The sequence below is a fragment of the Motacilla alba genome, chromosome Z (assembly GCF_015832195.1).
Source record: "Motacilla alba alba isolate MOTALB_02 chromosome Z, Motacilla_alba_V1.0_pri, whole genome shotgun sequence".
NCBI classification, from domain to species: Eukaryota; Metazoa; Chordata; class Aves; order Passeriformes; family Motacillidae; genus Motacilla; species Motacilla alba.
The window spans coordinates 36048193-36073679 of NC_052046.1; the positions used below are offsets into that span (position 1 = coordinate 36048193).

General features: G+C 41.8%; 1 protein-coding gene across 1 annotated transcript in view; it reads right to left on the reverse strand.

The window, feature by feature from the left end:
* KIAA1958 (KIAA1958 ortholog) overlaps nucleotides 1–25487 on the reverse strand; it is a 54610-nt gene that overhangs the window by 18386 nt on the left and 10737 nt on the right. The window contains exon 2 of the mRNA XM_038123643.1: nucleotides 3522–4786. Within this exon, the coding sequence (XP_037979571.1) occupies nucleotides 3522–4674 (1153 nt within the window). The 5' untranslated portion in view covers nucleotides 4675–4786. The remainder of the gene's footprint in view (nucleotides 1–3521; nucleotides 4787–25487) is intronic.

Sequence of the window (25487 nt, forward strand, 5' to 3'; positions counted from 1 at the left end):
CTTCAGCAATTCTGTTTACAAAGTAAACCCTACATTTCTCAGAATCAAAACTTGTGTTCATTCAAAATAAGCTCAGTCCTTCTCTGAGCCACAGTCTCCCTCCAAAGCCTTCTGCAATAACACCAAATCATTTCTATTCCTCGTTTCAGACATCCAAATGTCACTAATTCCTCTAGGCTGCACGTATTACAACCTAAAGCATCATGTTTCTTACTTATCTTCCATCTCCACTGATGTGATCTACCTTGCCCTTGCTGGTTCTTGGACATTAAAACCAGCCCAAGTAATAGGAAAAACATAGGACAGAAGAGTTGGTTTGAGAAGTAGAAATTGCAGAAATTCCCTGTTCTCCACCACTACAAAAATTCCTCTCCTAACACACACAGGTCCTCTCAGTTTTTCCAGAATTAAAGAAAGGAATAAGTAATACCTACACACATTCTTGAAGGCTTTGCTATTAGAAAGGTAAAATAAAATATGAAAACTCCCAGATGAATGTCCACTTATTATTGCTGAAATTAAAGAAAAAACAATTCAGTATATTCCACAGTGCTTAGATGGACACCTAAATACAAAAACCTAACTGAATCTTCATTGGGAGGCCACTTCTTTTTTGAGAGATGAAAATATATTTGTAAGGTCCCTACTTACACATTCAATTGCCACAGCTTAATCAAAGAGAGTAAATGAGTTAAAAAAAAAAAAAAGTGTGAAAGACAGACTAGTCCAAAAGCATAATGTGGCTTAAACTGGCCTAAGCTAACATATATCATCCAGATTTTTGATTTCATGGATAATGTCACTCAGACTTTCATGATCTATGGGATTACTATCAGCTGTGTCTGGTATAAATGCAAGGATATGTCACTTCAGGTAAAGCTCAAGCAGTATTTCTTGCTGGCTGGATTGCAGCCCTTAATGGTAACTTAAATAAGGCCTTAGTCCTGTAGACCTTAGACCTTACACCACTAGTTCCTAATGGGACCAGGAGCAAGGCTTCAGATACTGGAGAGGACAAGGCAGAATTTAAACTCCCTGCTCTCTTTCAGCTTTGATAAGTCAAGTAGGCACTGAGTCTATAAATTAATAAAAGCTCTAGGCTTTTTGACATAATTAGTTCCTGCCTTTTTTTAACATCAGAATGTAAAAGACTCACATCTCTCTGTTTAGGACAGAAAATTTTTACACAGGATAGATAAACATCCTCTCGTAGTTCAATATTGCTCAATTCTATATATCATGCACCGCTTTCAGTACATCATTCTTTGTTAGGAGACAATCTAACGAAATCACTGTACATGAGCAACTGCCCTAATCTAGTCTTTAATAAAACCTCTACATTTTACCTGCAAGAATCTGCTCTGCATCTCTAATAAATTCAATTTCCAACATTGCCCACCTTTTCGCAACTTGAACATTTAATAATGCCAGCACTTCTTTCCCAAAGGAGAAGGCTCTATGGAAATGTGGGAGTTTACTCATGTATCAAGTTTTAGTCATATGTCAATCACTTTATCTTCATTAAAATGCCACTACCTCTGAGTAAAATAACAGCATGTGACACCAACACTGGACCAGCCAGATGAGAGGAATTATGTAACGCTTTTTTGGAACAGCATTAGAAATTTAACCACTGAGAACATAACTGAATAAACTGGAATTTGGACAGCACTCTGAGAACCCATCACTGTCTATGCAAAAAGCAAAGCACTTGGAGGTTCTGAGGGTTGATTTAGGCAGGGGGTGTAATCCAGGTGCAATCCCACTTTGCCCTCAAAGTGAGACACTAGACATGGACCAGTCCTGGTTTTGAAATGATATAAATGTGAAAATGTTGTGCTGCATCCTTTCTTGGAAGGTTTAACCCTAAACAGTAACAACTGCTGACCTTGTTTGGCTTCTGAGTACCTCGCAGTAACAGTTGAAATGAGCTTGGATTTTTTAATGGATCTGTTGAAGTGTCTCTCCCAGATAACACACACCTAACACGGAAAAATTCTGCTTAGGTTTGTCTTCCATTGTCCCAAATTGCAAGTTTGAGACTTAGCAAGTCGCAGAGGCCGGCAAGTTGCAGAAACCAGGTCTATATATAGCAGTGATAAGTTATAAACTGAGGAAGGCAGAATAAGTACATTTAACACACAATTTGGGCTGAGTGGTATCGGGCAGCCTGCCTTTCTCATATTTAGCAGGACAGAGTTGGCTCTAAACCAGATGGAGTTTTGCAAGGGAATTTCCATGAGGGATGTTACATGACATGACTACTGCAAAATAACATCTCAGAGATGCAGTCATGCAAGAAGCAGGTCCCAAAGAAGAAACTGCTTTGCTCTAACTAAGAAAACTATCATACTTCCAAATTTCTAATGTTTAGTAGGGTTTTACTTAATAAAACTGTGTATTTAACTTTGTCTGTTGTTTTACCTGGCAAGATCTACAGGCTCTTGTCAGCTGATAGATTTATTAGTCTTCAATCAGATTTCAGGATGTTCAAGCTAAAGTCATGAGTTTTAGCTCCTGCAGTACCTGCCACAAGGACTGCATATAGGCAGATTTTAGCCCATTCACTGTTTGCCTGTACTCTGGCTGACCCGGCAGTCCAAGGTTGAACCGCAAGGGAGCAGACGGAGAATTTGCTCCTGCCTCGTCTCCTCCTGGGATGGCACCACTAAAGAAGAAGCTGGAGAAGTGAGAACTGTCTGTGCTCAGGTCCAGAAGGAGCTGACAAGTCTGCTCAAGAAACAGATTTCCACCTTCTTTGAAGACCTGTAGCTAACAGTTATTCTCCACATGGGATAATCACTCAGCAGAAGTCAGCTGTTTCAACATGCTCTTTATCCAATAATGTTGATCTGTTTGTGCCAATTCTGTGTGCTTTGGCAGGAGATGATAAAAATTATGGATACAGTGTATGAGAACTTTCACTGGGAAAATGGAAAAAAAACCCATTTTATTATGGATTAAAGTTTTATCAGTTTCATGATTAAGATTGTACTGATACTTCTTGTGTCCACAGACTGCTCTGATTTATAGGTAACGATTTATAGAAGCAAAAACCTCTCTCCTGATACTCTCTCCTTTGCCTGTCCAGGTCCAACACCACTCATTTGACAAGGTGAAGGAAACACCAAACTCCCCAACTCTAGGCTACACTGGCTGAGACCAGTGATGAACCTCTTGGTTTATCAAGAGCACATTGCTCAGGCCCATGTCCTCTCTGACCCACGCACACAGCAAGGCCACTGCATGCTCTCTCCCATGACTGTACCCAAAATGGACCTTGAAAACCATTTTGCCTATGGCTGCAGTACACTTTCTCACATGCTGGGGCTTAGTTGACATTTTCTGAATCCTCTCCCAGGTGTAGGTGGCTTCCATACCTACCGACTTAAGATCCTGGCTGACAATCAGGACCCTGATGCAATGCAGCAAATACACTCCTCCCACTGTACCCCCACTGAGCCAGGCCTGGGGGCCACCCCGAAAATGCCACCACCCCTCCACTCCCACCAGTGTCCTACCTGGCATCAGCTGCGCTGCTGCCTCAGGGGTGGTGATGGGTGCTGCGTGGGGCTGCTGCTGGCTGGAGCTGACCTCAGGCTCGGCGCCCACCGAGGGCGAGCCGGCCACCTCACCACCCGGGGCCAGCTGTGGGATGGACGGGAGGGTCTCCTCGGCGGCCACCAGTGGCTCTTCCTGACCAGGCAGCTGCAGGGCTGAGAGGGGGATGCTGATGGGCTTCCCAGCGGTGGTGATGGCATTGGAGCTGGTGGCAGGCACCTGCAGGGCAGCCACAGGGCCACCGCCTGCCCCCCGCGCCGGGGAGGCGAGGGGTCCCCGGGGTGGCCGCTGCGCGGCCATGCGGGGCGGGCCAGGCGGGGAGGCGCAGGGGCGCGGCGGGTCGGGGTCGGGACCTGCGGCCGGCTGGGGCACGGTTCTGGCGGGTCCCAGGCAGGAGGGCCCAGCTGGGGGCTGCGGCTTGGGCTTGGACATCTGCGTCAGGGACAGGGCCGGCCCATCAGCTCCGGCCGTCAGCTCCGCATTGGCCACTATATAGTAGTCCTCAGGGAGCTCCTGCTTGATCTTCTTGAGGAGCACGTCACCGCCGCCCTCGTCGGCGGGCTGAGCCTGGGCCTGGGCCGTGGCAGCTGGCCGCTTGCGGGGGCCGGTGGGAGCACGGTGCGGGTGTGGCTCAAAGTCACTGTCCTCGTCGGTGACAGAGGACTCACAGACCATGTCGAAGAGGGTAGCCTCATCCTCGTACTCCTCCACAGGCTCACCCAGCTCTGACGGCTCGCTGCAGTAGGAGAAGTCGCAGGAGTCACGAGTGCGGGTGCAATCCAGCTTGGCCTTCCCTGGCCGGCCTGGGTAGCGCTCCAGGGGGCTGGCTTGAGCCTCTGATGGCACCCCCAGCATGCTGGGACTGTCTGAGTTGAAGCTGCGGCTGTCCTGGAAGCAGACACGCTCCTGGGAACCGGCCCGGCAAGTGGCGGCCAGGGGCCAGTGGTAGGCATGGCCAGCACTACAGCCCCACATGGCTGTCAGGTTGCCGTGGGCCCCCTCGGAAAGCAGGTGCTTGAGGTTGGGGATGAGGCTGCAGATGGTCCCATGGCTGTGGGCCCAGCTCACTAGCTTCGAGAGATTTTCGGAGGAGGTGTGAAGGCAGTCCTCCATGGTACAGGATCAACAGCGCCTGGCCACTGGGAAGTCAGCTGAAGATACAGTTCAGATCACAGGGTCCTGGCACTGATGGTCGTGTATTGCCAAGCTCATATTTACTTCTCACCTGCAGAGAGACAGAGCAAAACCCCACTCTTCAGCACTCCTACAGCATGATCATGTTTGCATGAGAAAATGAAACATTTGTATGCTCAGCTAAACCCACCCATTTCACTCTTATCTCATGTCCTTCAAAACATGCCTGGTTTTAAGCAGCCTCATTCCTCATTCTCAGAACATCCCTGCAACATACAACTGAAGAGAAAACTGCTTTTCAAACAAGCCTCTTATCTCATGTCCTTCAAAACATGCCTGGTTTTAAGCAGCCTCATTCCTCATTCTCAGAACATCCCTGCAACATACAACTGAAGAGAAAACTGCTTTTCAAACAAGCCAATTCACTATCAGTAGCAAAATTATTAGAAGCTTAAATCTCTGGCAAAATATAAAAGCAGCCCAAAAGATGGTGATTGTGTGTTCATACCTAGGAAATGAAAATTAAACAAAATCTTAATACATACAATTAATCTTGGACACCAGGGTGGCAATCAAGCACCAACTGGATCTGAAGAAACAAAGTTTTACATAATTTATGCAGATTTCTCAACTGAATCAAATATCTCCTATTCAACTGAATTTAAGAGGGATCAAAAGGAAGGCTCAAAACTGCAGTTTTCAATACAAGGAATAAGCAAACAAGCTCACCTTTCACTGTTCTAAACTGATAGTCATCAGTTGCTCTAAGGCTTAAGAGACTCTCAAAGGGCCTGCAAGACTTAAACCAGAATCTTTTTTTAACTTTGAGACTTAACATTTTGCTTTTTTTCATATTGTCTATTTTCCAACATCTAAATCACAATTCAGTTCAAGAAAACTTTTGCCATTTTCATCAAAACGTTTTAGAAATTTGCCATACAGGATGACAGCAAAGTCTGCATGTCTTTCTATGTATACAGCTAGTGACAGAGAAGTCATCTCCAGTGACCTCAGACAGCTAAAGTATCTGTGAATTTCTCATTTCTGCGGGTCTGTTTGGAGGCTCTCCCTAACCCTCTCTCTGCTGTTCTTTGTGAACATGACCTGCAAGCCTTGGAGTTCCTGTTGTTCTCATTTCACTTTTGTTTTCACATAGGCAGAAAAACCCATTACATTTGTCCCAGATCAAATGCAGCATCCATGGCAATGTTACACCTCATTTTATTCCTTATCCTCATCTACACAAGCATTTTTAGATACAAAATTAACTGCGTCAAGGCTCAAAAAGACAGCCACATGGTGGCTAACTGGCCCTGGGGAATGTTTTCCCTAAAACTCAACATAAATTACTACCTGCCTACCTAGTTGCTCCTCAGTCACCTGCCACCAGTTAGCTGCAGATATCTATGTTTGCTCTGTGCAAAGGGAGGTGAAGAGGCTGTGTTTCAATGATTTTGCAGTTTGCACATCCCTTCCCCCTCACTCCACCAGGCAAGGGTTGGTCTGTGGAAACCAAAACTGGAAATAAAATAGACAAACACTGCCTGTGATTTTCCCCACAAGTCTCCTTCTGGTTTTTCCACCCCATCCACAGTGAGTCTTTGGTGGGGTCAAGAATGGAGCCAGCATGGGAATTTCTAGAAACTTTACAAATTTCTAGGTATTTTTTCAACATCTTTGAAATTAAGCATGGAGGGAATGAATGAACAGGAAGAAGCACATAATTAGGAAACAAAATCGTATAAAATTCCAGCTTGTTTTTGCAGTAGCTCAAGACAGAGTGCATGTGCAGAGAACTGCTACACTAAATTGAATTCTAGCCCACATGCAAACAGAGATCTCAGAGCATCACCTGCAACACAAAGCTCCTTGTGCGATCAGTGCATCTGTGAAGTATAAGAAATGCAGAAGGTCTCCAATTTGCAACTCTTTTAGGCACTGGAGAAGACCTCCTTTTTCAAACGTATGACTTTTAAATATCTAAAACTTCTTTTTTGTGATATTTTATTTGTTTTAAAGCTTTTAAAGATCACTCTTAACAGGGGCCATAATCCCTGTTTCTTCTAAGAAATCCATGTTTCTTCTAAAAGGCTAAGGAATCCATGTTTCTTCTAAGAGTCATATTCAAAGATACATACTTACAACCTACCCTCCCACAGAAGAAACACAAAAACACAGGAGGGAGAGCTAAAGTCAGCAATACAGTCAGAAGCTGCATCAGAGTAAACCTCGTGTGGTATCATGGAGCTGCTCCATCACCACACAATCAGGAATGTATCTTGGGGAGACAGAAAGCCCCATTTGGCCAAAGGATCACTTTCCCCTTAGGAAAATGAGATAAGGTCTGCCACAGTCTGACTGCCATGGTGAATGTACATCCAAGTGTAAATTCAAGATTGTGCAGTTACTCAGAAGCACTGTGTCTTCAGTTTGCCAGCTGCAACAGAAGTCGCAAATGGCACTTTGGGAGGGAGGGACTAATGCTGTAGAAAGCACAGAAAAAGCATCATTATGTCCCTGGTTTTCTGGAGAGTACCTTGTCTGCTCAGTCAGACAGCAGGATCCTGGCTGACAATTTGCTCTTGTTTTCTAAATCACATTTTAGAGATTATGTAAGTTCTTCATTCAGACTGGCAAGATCTGATAAGATGACTCATGCTTAATAACCTGATAACATGATAACTCTGAAATCATAGTTACATGATGTAGTTTCAATGCAATCTACACTGGTATTTTAACTGCATTACAGAAATTTTAATCTTCCACAGCATTTTTTGCAGTTCAGAGCCTGCAAATATCTAAATCAGAGTGAAGCATGTCTGGGTGCTGCAAATTCACGGCAGCTACCTGGACCCTCAAAGAAGAGTTGAATTTCTGGGCTTTTTTAGATTTTACAACCTCATTTACAGCATACCACTATAATGACTAATGTGGACAGAATGTGTGCTGTGCAAGAAAGTGGTATTATTGCAAAGCCATGCCTTGAGATCTGTTAATGCATTAAGGGGAACACCATTTGATTTAGGAAAGGCAATATTTTCTATATCCAGAACCAGAGTTTTGCCATAGTAAATCCATTTGATGACCAAGGGGCAATGAAAAATAGCAACATTTAAAGAGTAACCCTCATTCATGTTCTAAGATGGGACTTGGCTTAGCTACTGTGATAAATCGGTGTGATTCGTGCGGACAAAATTGAAACACTAATCAATATTGTTACAGTAAATTAATATTTGGAAATAATAAAACAGTTAAAAGGTAAATGCCAAGAAAGGAAGGGAGAGGAGGGGTCCGTTCCCCCCCCCCCCCCCCCCCCCCCTTCTGCTGCACATGTTTAGAACAGGAAGAAGCAAGAGATAACTATTACTAAATTTATCTGGAAGAGAGGAAAATTTGGTGGGAAACCAGGAAAATGTTAATTATATGAGATTTATTGCTTTAATGCTGGAACATAATATTGGCTTATATTATGTTAGTTTTGGCTTGTACTATACCAGCTTGGTGCGCATGTGTAATCCAAAGGTGAAATAAAGGACACCTGAGGAAGAGGGTAAGCCTTCCTCAGACGACCCCCAAAGAGTGGTGCGACCACCTAAAAGGATGGTAGAGCATGCGTGATGATGATGATGATAAGGGTGGAGATACAAGTGTGAAGAATCAAAAATAGGAGGAGATGGTGATGACGTACAGTATAAAAGGAGAACTTTAGCTTGGCAAGCTTGTATGTGAGGTGGCAGGGGTCCAAAATCCCTGCGCTCTGTACCCCACGCGTAGTTCGCGCGGTTATTTGTTTGTTTTGTTTTGTTTGCTTATACGCTATTATAAGAACCAAATTATCCCTTATTTTAACCAAATTATATTGTCAATGTTTTGAGTGTATTCAATTTTATATATATTAATTTACTTAATTAAAATTGCTGCTACATTTAATTTTGTTTGGGGTTTTTTTTGGGATAATAGGGCAAATATAACACTACTTTAATGCAGACAAAATTCTTCCTGATTTTGCACAGAGCAGTAGCAACAGCCCCCTTGTTATGAGAGGCCCTTGCACCAAGCACGTCCCAGGAGCAATAGCAGTTGGTAGCTGTCCAACATGAACTCTTTCCTTTATCCCATGAAAAGAATGAACAAACACCATTGGGGAGCAGAGATCTGGCTACCTCAACTACATTTTCTCTTTTGGCTCCTTGCACATGAAAGTCATAGAGTGGAGTTTTGGTTAGGACTTTATGGAAGGTTCCTCAGACTAAAAAGGAATTAATTCCGTGATATGGCTCCCTCAGAAAGGAGGCCAGAAGAGGTGAGGATGCAGTGAAGGAACTACATGCAAAAAAGTGGGATGATGCAGAGGTGTGGAGTGGGAAGTGAGTGTCCTCCAGCAGTGCCTATACAGTGGAACATGGATTTGGTGGACTGATAGCTCAGAGAGGGTGATGGGTGCATTTTGTTGTAAAGAAGGAAAAAAATAATGTCAGTATTCTGTCCTCTCACAGAACCCCAGGTAGTTAGCAATGGATTGCCTTCCCGGGGTAATTTTAGATAAGTTGATTCATACAAATTTGCATCACGCATATCTATGCTTGAAATTCTATTACCATTACTGATTATTGGTACTTCCATACTGGTTTTTTTCAAGGGAGCAATATAGCCAGGACTACATTAACAGTTCTCTTGAGACATGATGCTAAGGCTGATACTACTGAAAATTTTCTAAAAGTTCAAGATTCTCAAAATAAGAATACAATGCAAAATTTACTTCTGTTAATAATAAACAATAATTGTTCTAATCAGACAGCTGTATAAAAACTAAAACCTGAATCCTAAAACATAAAAAGGTGTAAAAAAACCTGCATTTACTCATTTTACATAATGGATTTCATACTAATCTTGTAGCAGCTGAAACCTAACTTTAAAGTGTTTTTATGGAGAAGCAATGTTTTGTCAGCTTCTACATTAAAAAAAAAAAAAAAACAACTTAGAAAGCAGTTGGGCTCTGCTTTCTCATACTTGCAAAAGAAGCTCAGAATATTTTCTCTGTGTTCAGTCCCTCCCCCCTGTACAAACTTACTAAGCTATTACTCCATCACTGTCTGAAGAGGAAGCATTGCTTCGTATTTTGAAAGATCCACCTTTCCATATTTAAAGCACTGTGTGTTAAAGGTTTGGCCACCATAATGTAAGTATGTATAGAATTCAAGATTTTAGCTAATGGACAGTATTGGGGCTTCTCTTATTACTAGAATTTCTTAAGCCAAATGTTTAGCACTGATAAATGAAAGAGGTCAATAACATCAGAAATTCAAGTGTAAATTCCTCCACAAAGGCAGAGTAGTACTGAAGTCCTCACAAAGGGCTGCTGCAGTCCCACGCTCCTTGCTAGCCATCAATCCAGGATCGCCTGGATATATTTCTCTTTCACAAAGTAAGTTGCTGAAGTAAACTCAGCAGTTGCTGCAGCCTTGCCCAGACAGCACCTACAAATGGTGGGCGCCCTAGCCATGCAATAGAGCATCCAAAATCATACCACTGGCTAATCACCCTCTCTGTTATCTCCTTTGAGAGGACTCCTGCTAACAGTGGAGTTAAAGCTCAGCCTCTTTGACTCAGTGTTTTGATTTCTTCACTGATTTTGCTAAGGAGATCATCAAGATGACAAAGGACCAGGACAGACAACCAAAATAGACCAGCAAACTAGAAGAAATGGGAATAGATGAGGGCATTTTCTCTGATTTTTGGTTTCTGGAGTACAAAACTTCCATGTCAACTCAAATATTATTGAATTTACTCTCTGCTTGAAAAAAAGGCTATGAAGCAAGAAGAAGCAGAAAGAGACAGAGAAAGAAAGTGCATAGAAAACAATGGCATCTTATAGGCAAGGTATGAATCAAGTAGTTTACCCAGTTCACCAGGGGGAGAAGGAGTTGACTTCCACCTCTAATACCAACTGTATATGGCTCCTTTTGTTTAGGAAGAAGTGTTTTTAATTGAATGTCTTTTCTGGAAAAAGAAGGGCATACATTACAGAGGAAAAGCTCACAAATCCTGGCAAGTTCTGCAAGCCTGTGAGATAGTTTGGCAATGTCATGTATTCTTAAGCTAGTAATTCTCCAACTATGCTCATTTGTTGCTTAACACAATCTCTGGATGGTGTCTTCAAGGGAAAAAGAACCTCTCACCTCAACAAAATCACTATTTTCAACTTACGTAAGCTTATACTGTTTGTCTGTGCTTTTAGCTCTAAAAGAAATAATTTTAAAATAAAGAGGGATACACAGTAGGAACAAAACAAAACCTTCATGCTAATTTTCCACCTCCACAATTCTAGGATCCCAAATTTTACATGAAGTCAGTCATTTATGTGTAGCAAGTGCCTTCCCTTTTGTGGGTCTCAAGAGATTTTGTGCTTATATTTTGGGTGTTGTGAAATCAGTAGGAGCTCTGCTGCTGAATAAGCAGGCTTTACTCTCAATGAACCACAATTACAATTCCTGTCAATAACAAGCAGCACCAAGAATGCTTTCCTTAGAGAGGGGCTCAGAGGGTAGTAGGAGGAAAATATAATACATTTGTTTCTGGGCAAGTAATGCTGTACTCCATTCAGAAAAATGTTCTGGTTGTCTGTCACATTTACTCCACAAGGCTGCAGCTCCTTCTGAGTTGATGGTTAGTGTTCAGGATGCTTTCCTTGCCAAGTGTGGCACGCCTTCAGCTGCAGCTGTCATCACCGAAAGCCGGAGCAAAGCAGTAAAACCTGTTTACTGGAGAAACTCCTTTAGCTGGCTAGGACAGCGTTTGAGGGTTTCCTCACCTTTTCATGTGGAAAACTATCACAGGATTAAGAACCTCCCAAGGGCCTGCCTCATTCACAAAGTAAAACGATTCACCCAATGACAGCAGAATTGACTAAGGAACAGTTCGGGGGCTCAATCCTTAATCTGAGTGTAGTGCTACACCACTGCTTCTATTTTTGTAATCGTTTTTCCTCAGCACCTACTAAACGGATCTACATGAGCCCTGCTCTTGCACAGTGTAGCTGAAGGGTCACAGAGAGACCAAAAGAGCACCAGGAGAAGCAGGTGAAAAGGGAGTAGAACAGATGGTGCAGGAAACCTGATCAATGAGTAAGTTCTTGTACATAAGAGCCTCTCCTATTACCCTACATGCCAAAGTCTCAATTAAGCTTCCTGAGACTGACCTTTTTCTCACTCTTTTTTTCCCCAGCTCATTGTGATTCTTTTGATATTACCTCAGACATGTTAAATCTTTATCATGAATCCCTGATCAAGCCACCCCCTGTGCTGGTGTTTCCCTGTCATGAGTTTCATTCCTCAGAAATATAGGTCTGATATTGTTGTTCTCATTTGCAGGGTGTAGAATCATCAGAGAACAGTACAGAAATGCACAGGACTGCTTCTTCTTGCTGAGGAAGGTTCTTCCTTCCAAGGACCATGTCTGAAAGAGAAGTGACCCTTCTACAGTTTTTGAATGTAACTGCTAAGTTGCTGAGTACCTCCAGCTCAAGAGAAGTCAAAGTACTTGGCAGTGCTATGCTTCATCTTTTTTACCCTGTGTCTTTCTTAGGCATCCTAGGACATGTTCTGCCATGCTCTGCACAGAAGCTCTGTAGCACTAATGTAGTCCTGTAAAATATCAACACTCCACACTACTTACAACTGAGCAGTGTACTCATGAACCCAGAAAAGACTTCAGGATTTTGAAAGCACCAAATCCTGCTTGTTCAATTCAGTGTTTAGCAAGTGCACCCCTGAAACTTTCTCTCAAATGACACATATCTCATTTTGTTAACAAAGATACTTCTCACTGTGATCTTCAACAAAGACCTGAGAGACAACATAGACTCTCTGGCCTAGCTTAAATAAACTGTGTTCCTGCAGACTGACAAATGAAAGCAAGTTTTAGGACTAGCAGCTCTGAAGACTTACACAGTGTTAGATGAACTGTCCAATGACCATTATGTACTCCTGGGTTAGTGAGCAGAGAAAAATGTGGTAGGAGCAAACATGTTCAGTTGTACTCATGTCTTTCTCCACTAGCAGCAATGGAGGTGATGTAGCAAGAATGATGATTAGTGCAAAATCCATCCTGGATTTCCAAGCACTTGGAAACCTGTGTAACTGTGATTTGTGTGAATTTGGCTCTACCTTCCACTGAAGTTATAATGGGTCTGACACTGAATTTTTCCACATCTTCAAACAAAACCCATCCTTTTCATAAAGTATCTTTCAACAGCAAAGGCAAAATGCATGTTTCCATTTCTAATATTTTTACTGCTGCACTGTTCCTCACTCCTTGAATACAGGTAGGACCACTGTTGCACAGAAAGAAACAGCTGTTGTGGTGCAACCAAGCAATCCATCCTCAAATTTGCTTAGAAGAGCTTAATATCTACTGAAGTGAAGAAGAGCTTAATAGAAGAGTTTAATATCCACTCCTTTGAGTGCAGTGGCCATTGAACTAGGTCCAAAATGTCTTATCTGTGAGACCGGACTTGCTCAATGAATAATGTCACTGCAGCCACTTCCCTTGATGGATGAATTTTGGACAGGCTAAAAAGATGGGCTGAGGCCAATTGTATGAGGTTCAGCTAGACCAAGTGCCGAGTCCTGCACTTTGGCCACAACAACCCCATATAGTGCTACAGTCTGGGGGCAGAGTGGCTGGAAATCTGTCCAGTGGAAGAGGATCCAAGGATGTTGGTCAACAGTGGCTGAACATGAGGTAGAATATGCCCAGGTGGCCAAGAAGGACAATGGCATCATTGCCTGTATCAGCAACTGTGTGGCCAGCAGGACCAGAGCAGTCCCTCTGTACTGGGCACTGGTGAGGCTGTGCCTCAAGTGCTGTGTTCAGTTCTGGGTCCCTCACTACTGGAAAGACACTGACGTGCTGGAGTGTGTACAAAGAAGGGCAAAGGAGCTGAGGAAGGGTGTGGAGCATGGGTCTGATGAGAAGCAAGTGAGGGAGTTGGGGCTGTTTAACTTGGAGAAAAGGAGGCTCAGGGGAGACATTAACACTACAACTCTGCAACTCTGAAAGGAGGGTGTAGCCAAGTGTGTTTGGTCTCTACTTCCAGACAACTAGCAAAAAAATAAGAGGACATAGCCTCAAGGGGCTGAGGTTGGACATTAAGAATTTCTTCAGAGAAAGGGGGACTTAACATTGGAATGGGCTGCCCTGGGATGTGATGGAGTCACCATCCCTGGAGGTGTTTCAGAAAAGATTGGATGTGGCACTCAGTGCCACAAGTATTATACTTGATGGTATCAGAGATCTTTTTCCAACTAACTGGTTCTGTGATTCTGTAATTTTGATTTCTGTTTTTTGAAAAGCCCAAACTGATGAAAATATGCCTCTACACTCACAAAATTCTTTCATCATTGCTCTTAATAAGATTTTTTAGCTCAGTCACCAGTAGTTAATCCCTTTAGTAATCCAGATTATCTTGTTTTGAGTTCACATTTTGTCTACCAAAACATAAAAATCCAAAAATAAGACCTCTTGCTCCATTTTTCTCAACCCAGTATCTCTTTTAAGTGTTAGAAATTCTTGCCTCCACTTTTAATGACTCCAACCTGTGTTTTACACAGAGCTGGCATCATCACTCAGAGCAAGCTGAGCAGGGTGCTGAGGTGACAACAGCAATACAATTTTCCAGAGGAAAAAAAATGGCCCTGGTTTTGCTTTTTGCTACAACTGGGTCTTGGAATAATCAAAGAGGGATTCTCAGTACACCAATACTCAATGAAGAGTCTCTGGGGCAAAACCTGCTCTGAAAAGAGACAAAAATCACAGTGACGGGGAACTCTCCATCCAGTCAACAACTTAATGGTTAAACAGTTCTGCTGCAGTAGTGCCAGAGTGAAAACCTGATATTCACGATGCCTCCATGAGTTTTGTCAGTATGAGTGTCAAAGACAACATCAGCATAAATGTGATGGTGATAACAATGTACATTTCTACACCATGCAACCAGTGCTACAACACAAAGGAGTACTTCAGAAGGTACCTGTGCATCAGGATTAGTAAAACATAGCAGGGAGTTTTACTGTAGCCTCAGGTAAATCATGGCTACCTCTCATATTTTATTTTCTATATATTCAGCAAAGATTTTTTAAAGAAAGACCATATCTTCTGGGAAAGCACTTCTAAAAAGTATATCAACAATAAGATTTTAAGTTCCTAAGCATTTGAAAAAAAAAATCTCTATTTTACTGAAGTTACCAGGGAGCTCATCTATCACAGATTGGTTGTTTTGTGTTGTTTATTAAAATGTGTTCCAAAATTGCATCTGCCTTCACACCATTTTTCATGATAACCTGAGACTAAAACTGGTTTATATCAAAGACTCAGCTTATATGTCTTAGCTTGCAGTTTAGAATCATTCTTTAGTGGAGAAATCGCACCCCATGTTTGGAAAATGTTTAAAATATACCCTTTTCTGAGTTTACAACGAAACGTGTGTACCCTCTCTAACTTTAGAATTACAGTTAGAAGACTCAAGCACACACAGCCTGAAGGCAAGATGGTTTCCCTGGCTCTTCATTTTCCTAGAAATTATATTAAGAGAAAGTCTGCACATGATTTACTGAAAAGAAAACAGAAATATTAACACTGACTTGCCCAAATATTATGAAGACCAAACATCCTCATCTTCTTAGAGGGAAACCAATGCCTTCAGTTCCAGCCCAATTTAAATATTCCATACTATTCCTCACAAGCAAGTGTGAGCAGCTTCTGTGGATGAAAGGCTTTACTGTACGAGATTTTATTTGTAATTCTTATTTGTAGGATTTCTTTCATTTCAGAGCTTTTCTAAACCAGTTGAAAATTGGAATAGTGCTACCATAGCAATACTGAAAACATGCATTACTTGGCTAAAAAGTGCCAATGAAACACTATTAACCACCTATGAAAAACTGACGTTGTTTCCTACAGAAATTAGAAAAAATTTAGAAACTCAGCATTTCTGCATAAGGATGAAACTTCACTTCCTTTACTAGAATTGAAGGGTTTACGTTTTTCCTTTTTTTAACACAGAATTGGTTTTTGATGCTAAATGATTCTCCAAGGACTTAATTCTCAGCAAGAAAAACATTCTGAACTGTCTTTACAGTGTGCTTTTTGAAGTATCAACAATTTTTGTTATAAATTAACTATTGGCATCACTCTGAGGTCCTGTCCTGAAGCTGCTTTTTAAAATCTTTTAAAAAACACCCCAGTCTCAGAGAAGAGTTGTTCTTGGCAAAATTTTTGAAAAAAATACAGGAAACTTAAAGATAGCAGATTATTCCATGAACAGGCTCATATCCAACTGTGCATAACAGATCATATGCAACCGAGTCCCTAATAAAAGTTCCTAGACCTGACTTTGACATGATGTAGAAAAAACAGTATATATAAAAGCTGCCCTAGAAATGAGCCAGCAAGGATTTGCATTCAAATGCAAGCCAGACAAAAATACAGGGTAACATCCTGTCGCTGACAGTCAGTGGACAAATAGAGTAGAAATGCTTCACTCAACTATGTGTCAAGTTTCCTTCTATCCACAGAAACATATCTAGCTGTGTGCCTCTAACATAATATCACTCATCAACTGAGATTAAAATGAAAACTAGACCAAGGTTTAAAATGGATTATATTTTAAGATTACTGAGATGATCTCCCTGAAAGTATGCAGAGATCAATGCCTCATGATGCTTACCCACATACAGGTGAGGGGTTGGTGGCTTGTCCCACAGGACAAGCAGCCTGACCTACTATTGTCTTGATGAAGAAGATGGGGAATGGGACATCCAGAGATCTTAGAGACTGAGCCCACCCAGGCCACTCTGCATGCCACCACAAAAACTTGCAGGTCTGAGTTCACTGGGGCTGGAGCTATGGAGGCTTCAACAGCTGTACATGAACAGCCCTTTGACATTGGCTGGCTCAGTCAACCCAGGCCTCAGTTCTAACAAGCATTTATGTAATCAAAAGCAGTGAATGGCATGTTCAGAGGTCTATGTAAACTAAATATCTATAAAATATGACCCTGAGGATCTAAAATCCTAACAAAACTCTGACTAGGCAAGTATTAGAGCTCTGGCCAAAAGAACTAAATGTGTATTCTCAAGCAAGCACAGTTCTTATTAACATCAGTGCAGAATTTGGCATACACAAATGTAGATTTTGGGAAGGTGCATGATTAAGAAAGAGAAACTCCAGAATATTCAGCTGGCATGCAAAAGACCTTGGAAGAAGAGCTCTACATATTATGGAGGACTCCCAAGTCTTACAAACTAACATTTATTTCCTCTTAGAGATTCAAAATGCAAACTGTAACCTTTGGACAACTGAAGTTCAAAACAACATGCTACATACACTGCTGAGTGTTTGGCAAAGTAAGTGAAAACAAGACTGAATAAATCACATGACCAGTAAAGTGGAAGCAGGTGTGTAAGAAAAAAACATTCATATATGGTTGGATGTATTGTTATACACTTGCATCACAAATCTTCATTAACCTGTGGATGCCCCATTCCTGGAAGTGTTCAAGGCCAGGTGGGATGGGGCTCTGAGGAGCCTGATCTAGGGAGTGGCATCCCTGTCCATGGCAGAGGGGGTTGGAACTACATCTTTAAGTCCCTTCCAACCCAAACCATTCTATGATTCTGTGATTCATTACAGACTGTTCTTGTTACGCTTTATTAGTACTGGACTTATTGCATAAAAATAGATGAGGAAATTCCTTCCAAAATTACCCATTTCTGTTCATACTGGTTTATTTCATTAGAGTGAAAAATGATCCTAGACAAAATACATGCTAGTATAAACAGCTAAATAAAACCAATTACAAGCAGGATAGGAATTTATTGTAAGGTATACACCTCCAAAGCAAATCTTTAACTTTCAAGAAATGGATCCTGACAAACTTCTTAGTGTCCAGAAAGATAACTTTAAAAAAAATCAAAATATAAATTTTTTCATATGTGATCCTCCCCTTCCCTTCCCCTCTCCTCTCCTCTCCCTCCCCAATTAAATAACAGACAACCAACCAAAATATTTCTTAAAATACAGTATGTTTCAAAGAAAACAGCAGGTGTTTTAGTATACCAACCTGACTGTGTTTCTAACTAATTCTTTTTTGTGGTTTCATTTAGTCCAGCCTTTGACTAGAATTAGTAGAAAATATACAGTCTTTCTGCATTCAAAAAAAAAAAAAAAAAAAAAAAAAGGAAGGGAAAACACCCAACACACCTTACACACCTTTATCCCACAAATACAAGATGAAGTGTCACACTATACAGGCATTCCAGGGACATTGATATCAATATCTAATTTCTTCTAACTCTCTCTAGATATGAATAACCTATAATTAATGCCAAACACTGGAAAACATGCCAAGAATAACTAAGGCAACACAGAGCTTTCTAACATACTAATTATTAATCTAATCTTTGAAAACATTTTCCACAAGGACATGCACAGATTTGATACGCATTCATTCAACTTTGTCATGGAGTATATTTGCATTTAAAACCAGTCAGATCTCTTACACAGGCATCTGGACATTTCTTGCTTGAAGAAAAGAACCTAGAAGAGTTATTTTAGAATTATAGTAAGGAATGACACAGGGTGTTATTTAGAAATTAGAACTCAAAATAAAAAGGGAAAAGGGTGAAAAATAACATGCTGACATCTATACAGGATGTAAGTACTGAACTGTCCTGACCAATTTTCTTAAATTTCTGCTAACATTTTTCCAATCGAGTTTTACTGGCAGTGCACTTAGACAGTTTCATCTCCTCTCAGAAAGACTTGCTTCAGTCAAAACTCCTGATTAGTTACTAGTATGTTGAGTCCAAAACAGAAAAATCTGTACTGTGAATTCTTGTATTGATGCTTTGCACCAGTCTTGAGGTGTATGAAAACAGTGCTGGTTCCTTCCAGTTGTGAAGTGTTGCCATTGAGATATAGCTGGGGGGGCAGCAGTGAAAATTACTGCCACCAAACTCAGCAGTGATGATGTTGTCACATCTCTCTAGATAGCAGCACTTCTGAATTTGCCAAGGCAAGACATCCTCTAACCCTTCTGCAAACTGTCAATACTGGAGCAACCTCAGAAAGAAGTCAGAGGGACAATTACCCCTTGCCTTACACCATATCTGAGTCTGGAGCTGAGTTTCACCTTGTTTTGCACTGACAGTATTTCACCTTTACCTGTAGGCATTTCAGCAGTCACTGTGGTACATACAAGGCAGGAGAAAACAGAATCCTCCGGATCTGAATGCAGTTCCTCTCATATGTTCACACACACTTCCTCCTGCCCAATTGCAAGTAAAAGGTACTTGTTGGCACCAAAAAGAAAAATGGACGTGCTGACTATTACCACTGCTGTGTTTAACTTCCAGACCCTTCTGATGCTGTCAGTGCAGTCTAAGATTTCAATAGCATTTGTATGAGACTGCACTGAAGGGTCAGAGCAAGCTGGCATCTCCAGCCACAGTCCTATGATGTGTACAAAGCCAAAGACAATGCTGTGAACCAACCCTTAGCAAAGCAGCCTCCTATGTGGGGACTTTGGTGGTGTGCCAAATGGAAGGGCATATTTCACTTACTGTCCTGGGAGGCTCAACATGCCACTGTCCTGTCTAGACAGAAGGTTGGGCACAATTTCTGATGCATGATTTTCTGCAGCAACAGAAAAAGAAATTCTGCCACACACAAGAGGTGAACACACTTAAGAGAGACAAACATGTTGCTGCTTGGGTCATCTACACTATGGACAAGATGATCCTTTTACAATTGCCTTTTAAAATGTAACCATTTCATTAGAGCAGAAATGCAAGTACTGAAATTTTGCCTCTGATGAAGCATGAACTGGCACTTGTGTAACTGTTCCTCTTTGTAGCCACGTAACTGCCCATGTCCACAGAAGAAATGGCACAGAAACAAAGCACTCAAAGGCTTTACAAAACACAGGACATCTGAGAAGTCTGAGCAACCCATATTACATTTGCAAAGGGCAAGCTCCACAGTTTTGTAAGGCCTAGCAGCAGCATGAGACCAAACTGAACAGCTCTGTTCCCCCTTTAAATGTCTTTTATGAAACTGCTTTTAGACCAGTTAAAAACATGAAGTACGTACATCAGTTTGGCCCTCAGAGATGGAAATGTGTCCACCTTTGTTAAAACCAGGTTTAATTTCAAGCTGCACCATAGCACACTACAGAGGAGTCTATTCGTGTGGTTGCTAAAGCAAGCAAAATGCTGAGGGACACTAAGAGAAATTTACCCTACTTGCTGTCTGCCAGACTGGAACAACTAGACTCAGGAATACTTTTCAAAGAGGTGCAAACAAAAATAAAGCCTCTCACAGCATTTTAAAAGGCCTGTGTTTAGAATAACTGTGCAATACAGGGATAAATCTGCCAAAGACAAAAAGGGAAGAAATTAAAATCTCTTGGCTGTACAGTTTTGGAAGATGATAGATAGGGAAAAGGCAGTCAAAAGATGTCTCTCTCTGTAGCACAGCTGTGCAAGTTAAACATTTCATAGCTAAGAGCATTGTATTTTGTAACTAGCCTTTTTTCTTTTTTTTCTTTTTTTTCTTTTTTTTCTTTTTTTTCTTTTTTTTCTTTTTTTTTTAACATAAAACTTCTGGTTGTTCTCATCCAGAGTCCAGTCCTACAGACTAGGCAAGATGGACAGTGCGGGGCAAGGGGAAGGAGAGCAGCCTCTGGGACATTTACAACATTTGGCAGGCAGGATTGATTCTGTGCCAGTAACTAGAAGTGATACTTGAGCCAACCATGAGAACATACAAGACATGCAGAAGAAACCCACTCTGGCATTGTTCTCCAGTGCACATCGCTCAGGCCAGTGCAGATCGCTCAGGCAACAGGTGAGACCATTGGAAAATACCTTGCTACTAGGCAGATAGTGCTTGGTGAGACTGACCTGCTCACCTGGGTGGCTGCATATGCTTATCACTCCAACATGGTGCAAATCTGAACCACAGCCACCACTGGGCAGCATCCAGTGAGGGGGCTGTATTTATTAGCTTCATGCTTTACAAACAACCAGTTCACTCTCTTTACTTATGGAATATTTGTGAAGCCAGTAATGTACAAAGTCTATGGCACCAGCAGTTAACATTAGGAAATGACTAATTTAAGAAATGAATGTAAGCAAAAGGCCACCAAAATCCCCAAAACACAGATATACATTTAAATGAATCTCCATAAAGAAGACAAGCGGCGATGTCTAAACCACTGCACTTAGCTTCTCAGTGAAACAGCAGTGCTGTCACCTGCCTCTGCTTTAACAAGTGCTTCCACAGAAAGTTAAAGACTAACTTTAAAATCATCTATTAAGAAATACACTCTTAGCCCAGATGTTTAAATCAAATACTCACTGCCAGTTTCAGCAAAGGTCACATGTGCCTGTAACTTTCTTAATTCTTCCTCATGTCATTTGACTGCTATGATTTGTAGCCAACATTTGTAGTTTTTTTACCATTCAGCATAAAAGCATGCAGAAATATGTGAGCCATCTAGATCCATCCAGAGGGACTGGTAGAAGGTAATGTGAAGGTTTCCAGCACAGTTCAATTTCATCAGCTTCCTTCAGCCCCTGCACATGCTGCTGCCATGCATGTCATGGCCAAGTGGCATTCCCAGTTGACAGTCATATGCCAGATCCTGAGTGATGCACAGTGAGCACACTCACTTGATCTTCCTGGTACCTTCCCATTAATGGCACACTAAATTCCTTTGCCACTAAGGTTAACAAACAAGATGTAACTCACTAGTGTGATAGTTTGCAGAGTTTTGAAAGCAGAGGGGATTTTGGTCAGGTGCAAGAGCTGGAGTAGCATGTGTTCTCCTTGCTGCGCAGCATAGAGGGAGAATTGGGAGCTGTCTTGGTGAGCCTAGCATGCATAGATGCCTGCAAAATTAAATTCACAATCCTTTTAAGCCATTCCAAACCACCCTTATGACAAAAAATCAAGCTTGCCCTTTATGGCAGTCTCTAGAAAACATACTCTGTTAACTGTGAAACATAAGCTGGCAACCAGACAGGCCAAGGGTTTTATTTACAGCAGCAGTTCCTGAAAAACTGTTCTCTCCAGCAGTCTCAGACTTCCCACTCACAGCCCACTCAATCCCCAGCATGCACATCAGCAACCTTTATGAACACAAAACAGAATAAAACAGGATTTTGTCAGAACAAATACTGTCTTGCTACAATTGTCCACCCAGTTACTCTGTACTTCTCTAGCATAACAAGCAAATGCATCCCACAAGAAAGAGCAAAATAACTTTTTGCCAGCAAAATGCAGACATATTGATTTGCATGGACAAACCCGGTGGCTTGTTGTAGAGTGCAAGTACAGTAGAGTGCATAAGGTTCACATGCACTACACACATCAAGCTGCATTTCATGATGAGCATCAGGCAGCACCAGGTAGCCCTTGCATTGCCCATTTTTAATTTTTGCTGTTCAGCTGTAGTCTCTTTCTCCTGAAGATATCACTAAGACACCAGCCTCAAAAAGACACTGTTGAATATTGCTCTCTCCTCTTACTAGAAAGATACTATTGCTTTAACCCTATCTGTGGGGAAGGGTTTTTTGTGTCTCATTTCCCCCACAGGGGTAGCTGTGTGAACAGTGAACAGAATCAAGATAGACTATTGCAAACTGCACCATTCCAGAGGGAACTGTAGTCTTCTGTCCAGAGAATCTGATTCAAAATTTGATTTTTTCTTGAAAGATTTATACCAAAATACAGTAAGCTCCTTCAGGAAGCACCAGTCCTGAGCCACATAGCTTTTGAGGAAAACTCAGTTTTAAAGTTCCACCTCATCCTCCCACCTTAACACCACTCTGGCATGTAATCACCTGATGATCTGGTGCACTGGATAGTTTCTTCTGATCAAGTTAGATTATTTCTAACCTGAGGGGCTGGAAATTTCTTTGTATTTTTTGAGTTGTTTTCATCCTTCTCTCTTTTTCTGAGAATATTACTCACAACCTATTACTTCACAACCTATTCTTCAGAGTTCTCAAGCAAAGTAGATTTTCAAAACTTGAGGCTTTTTTCCCTCCACAGTATATTCTGATAATGAACTACCCCAAAACTTGAGTCAGCAGTGCCCTGGAAACCAGGAGGGCCAAGTGTGTCTAGGGGTGCATCTGGCACAGCCAGGCAAGGGAGGGGATTGTCCTGCTCTGCTCTGCTCTGGGGTAGCCTCACCTCAAGTACTGGGGGCAGTTTTGGGTGCCATAACACGAATAAGACACAAAGGTAATAAACAGCATTCAAAGAAGGGCCATGAGGATGGTAAAGGGTTTGGAGGCAAAGCCATATGAGGAGTGGCTGAGGTTATTTGGTCTGCTCAGCCTGGAGGAGACTGAGGGGAGACCCCACTGCATTTAAAACTTCCTCATAAGAGGAAGCAGAGGGGCAAGTACTGATTTCTTCTCTGTGGTGACCAGTGACAGGAGTCAAGGAAAAAAACATGAAGCTGAGTCAGGGAGGTTTAATTGGATATTAGAAAAAAGGGTCTTCACCCAGAGGTTGGTTGGGCACTGGAAGAGGCTCCCCAGGGAAGTAGTCACAGCACCAAGCCTGACAGAGGTCAAGAAGTGTTCAGACAATGTTCTCAGGCACAGGGTGTGACTCTTGGGATGTCTCGCACAGGGCCAGGATTTGGGCTCAATTATCCTTGAGGGTCCCTTCCAACCTACATATTCTGAGTCTATCAGTCTGTGAAAACTGTCTTCCTCCAGTCTTCCTTCCTGTCTGCCTGCCCTCAGAGCACAGAAACATTAGTTTCTTTCAGCAGCTGATCATAACTGCTGCTTTTCACTGTCTTGATATAAAATACTGGGACCACTGCACACTACAGTCAACTACTAAATGCAAACCTTGCTTTTTAATGTCAAAACTATAGCCTTAGCAGAGAAAGCAAATTATCCAGAAAAACACAAGCAAAGGAGTGGTTTACAAAATAAAAGCTTTTCTCAGGCAACTCCTATACAGAAAGTCCAGACAGTGCCTTGCCTCCCTGCTCTTCTGATAGCAGGCAGATTGTGTGAGTATCAGGTGTCCGCTCTACACTTCTATCAGATACAATAAATAATACACAAGTAATGCAGAATATCAGTTTCATTCTGTTCCTACTTACTGCATGCATTACCTTATCTCTAGCTGAATGCAAAACATCTGCCCAAACCCATCACTGGAGACTGAATTAAATTTCCTTGGCGGTAATATTATTATATATGCAGCACGTATACCTAGTGCTGCCTTTTCTATTTTCTATCTTAAGCGTCTTGGAAATGTAAAAGCAATTCAATTTGTGGCCTACTCAAATACTTTCTACCAAATAATCTAATGGGTCAAAACATGTGAATAATGGTAATGTCTCTTTCTTTTGTCAGTCCTCTGACAGAAACCAGGAAAATACATGAAAAAAAATACATCCCACACAACAAAACCGAGGCATTGTTTCTCAAACAGCGTGTCACATTAGCAGAAATTTTACTTTGACATTCTCCTGAATTCTCAGTTCCTTTTAGTATAATTATACATTCAGCGAAAGTGATATACTTCTATTATTTTTGAGAAAGTATCTTGCACAAGCAAAGTATAATTAAAAGTAGTGCAGCATTTAACACAAATGAAACCAGAAAGGATTATGCTTGATCAACAGTCGCAAGAGAAAACTGCCGGACCACTGATGGCTGTGAGAGTCTTTCAAAGTGATCGTTAAGTAGAGACAAAAGGTGAGTCAAGCAAATGAAAATGACCGATTTAACTTAATTTACTTGACATTCAATAAAGCTTCAACAATATACCTCATAGCTTGGGGATAAGGCATTAATTCTCACAAAAGCATTATGCAACATGAACAGGGGACCTTCTTGATGCATGAGCAGGACCCTTCTGCCACAGGGCATGGGGCCTGTGCTGGATTTGGGCCAGGTAGAGTTGATTTTCTTCACAGTGGCTGGTAAGGGGCTGTCTTCTGGATCTGTGCTGAACACAGGGTTGATAATATAGAGATAGTTTTGTTATTGTGAAGTATGGAGTCCTTGAACAACAGGCCCTGAGCCAAAGCTGACCTCCAGATGAACCCTGCAACCAAATGTTATATTTGTATCTGCTCATTAGCAAAATATGCATGATCATTAGCATTATGATATTTGTATCCCCTCATTAATGGAATATGTAGTGTGATAAGAATGAATTATCTTTTTGTGTTTAGAGGCCAGACAAGGCCATGAAATCAGACATCTGGCCTCATTTGGAGTTATATGGTCAAAGCCAACTCCCTTTGCTTCTTCCTTGAGCCCTGGCCAGGCTTTGGGTAGAACCCAAGAGGAGGATGAAACCTTATGTTTCCACACTAGAAGGTACATTAGACTGTTTGTTCCACAATATAAAAGCCAGCCCCTCTCACAGATGGAAACCTCACTTACAAGTGGACACACCATGTAGGATTTCCCAGTTACCAGGAGTGGCTCTCCAGTCCTTCACTGCGACCAGGGCTCCCCAGCTGATGTGTGGATCTGGATGTTGGTAAAGTACTAGGGTAACTGGTGATGTATCTTTCTTAATCACTATAGGCAATCTTTTGCTTAGCTTATGCTTTTGTAATCCTTTTCTGTGTTGAACTATACTTCCTTGAAGTTGGTGTATGTGTCAGTTGTACTGGCCCTGGCCACTGGCAAAATGTATTGCAGAGCAGGGCTTACACAGATCCAAGGCCTTTTCTGCTG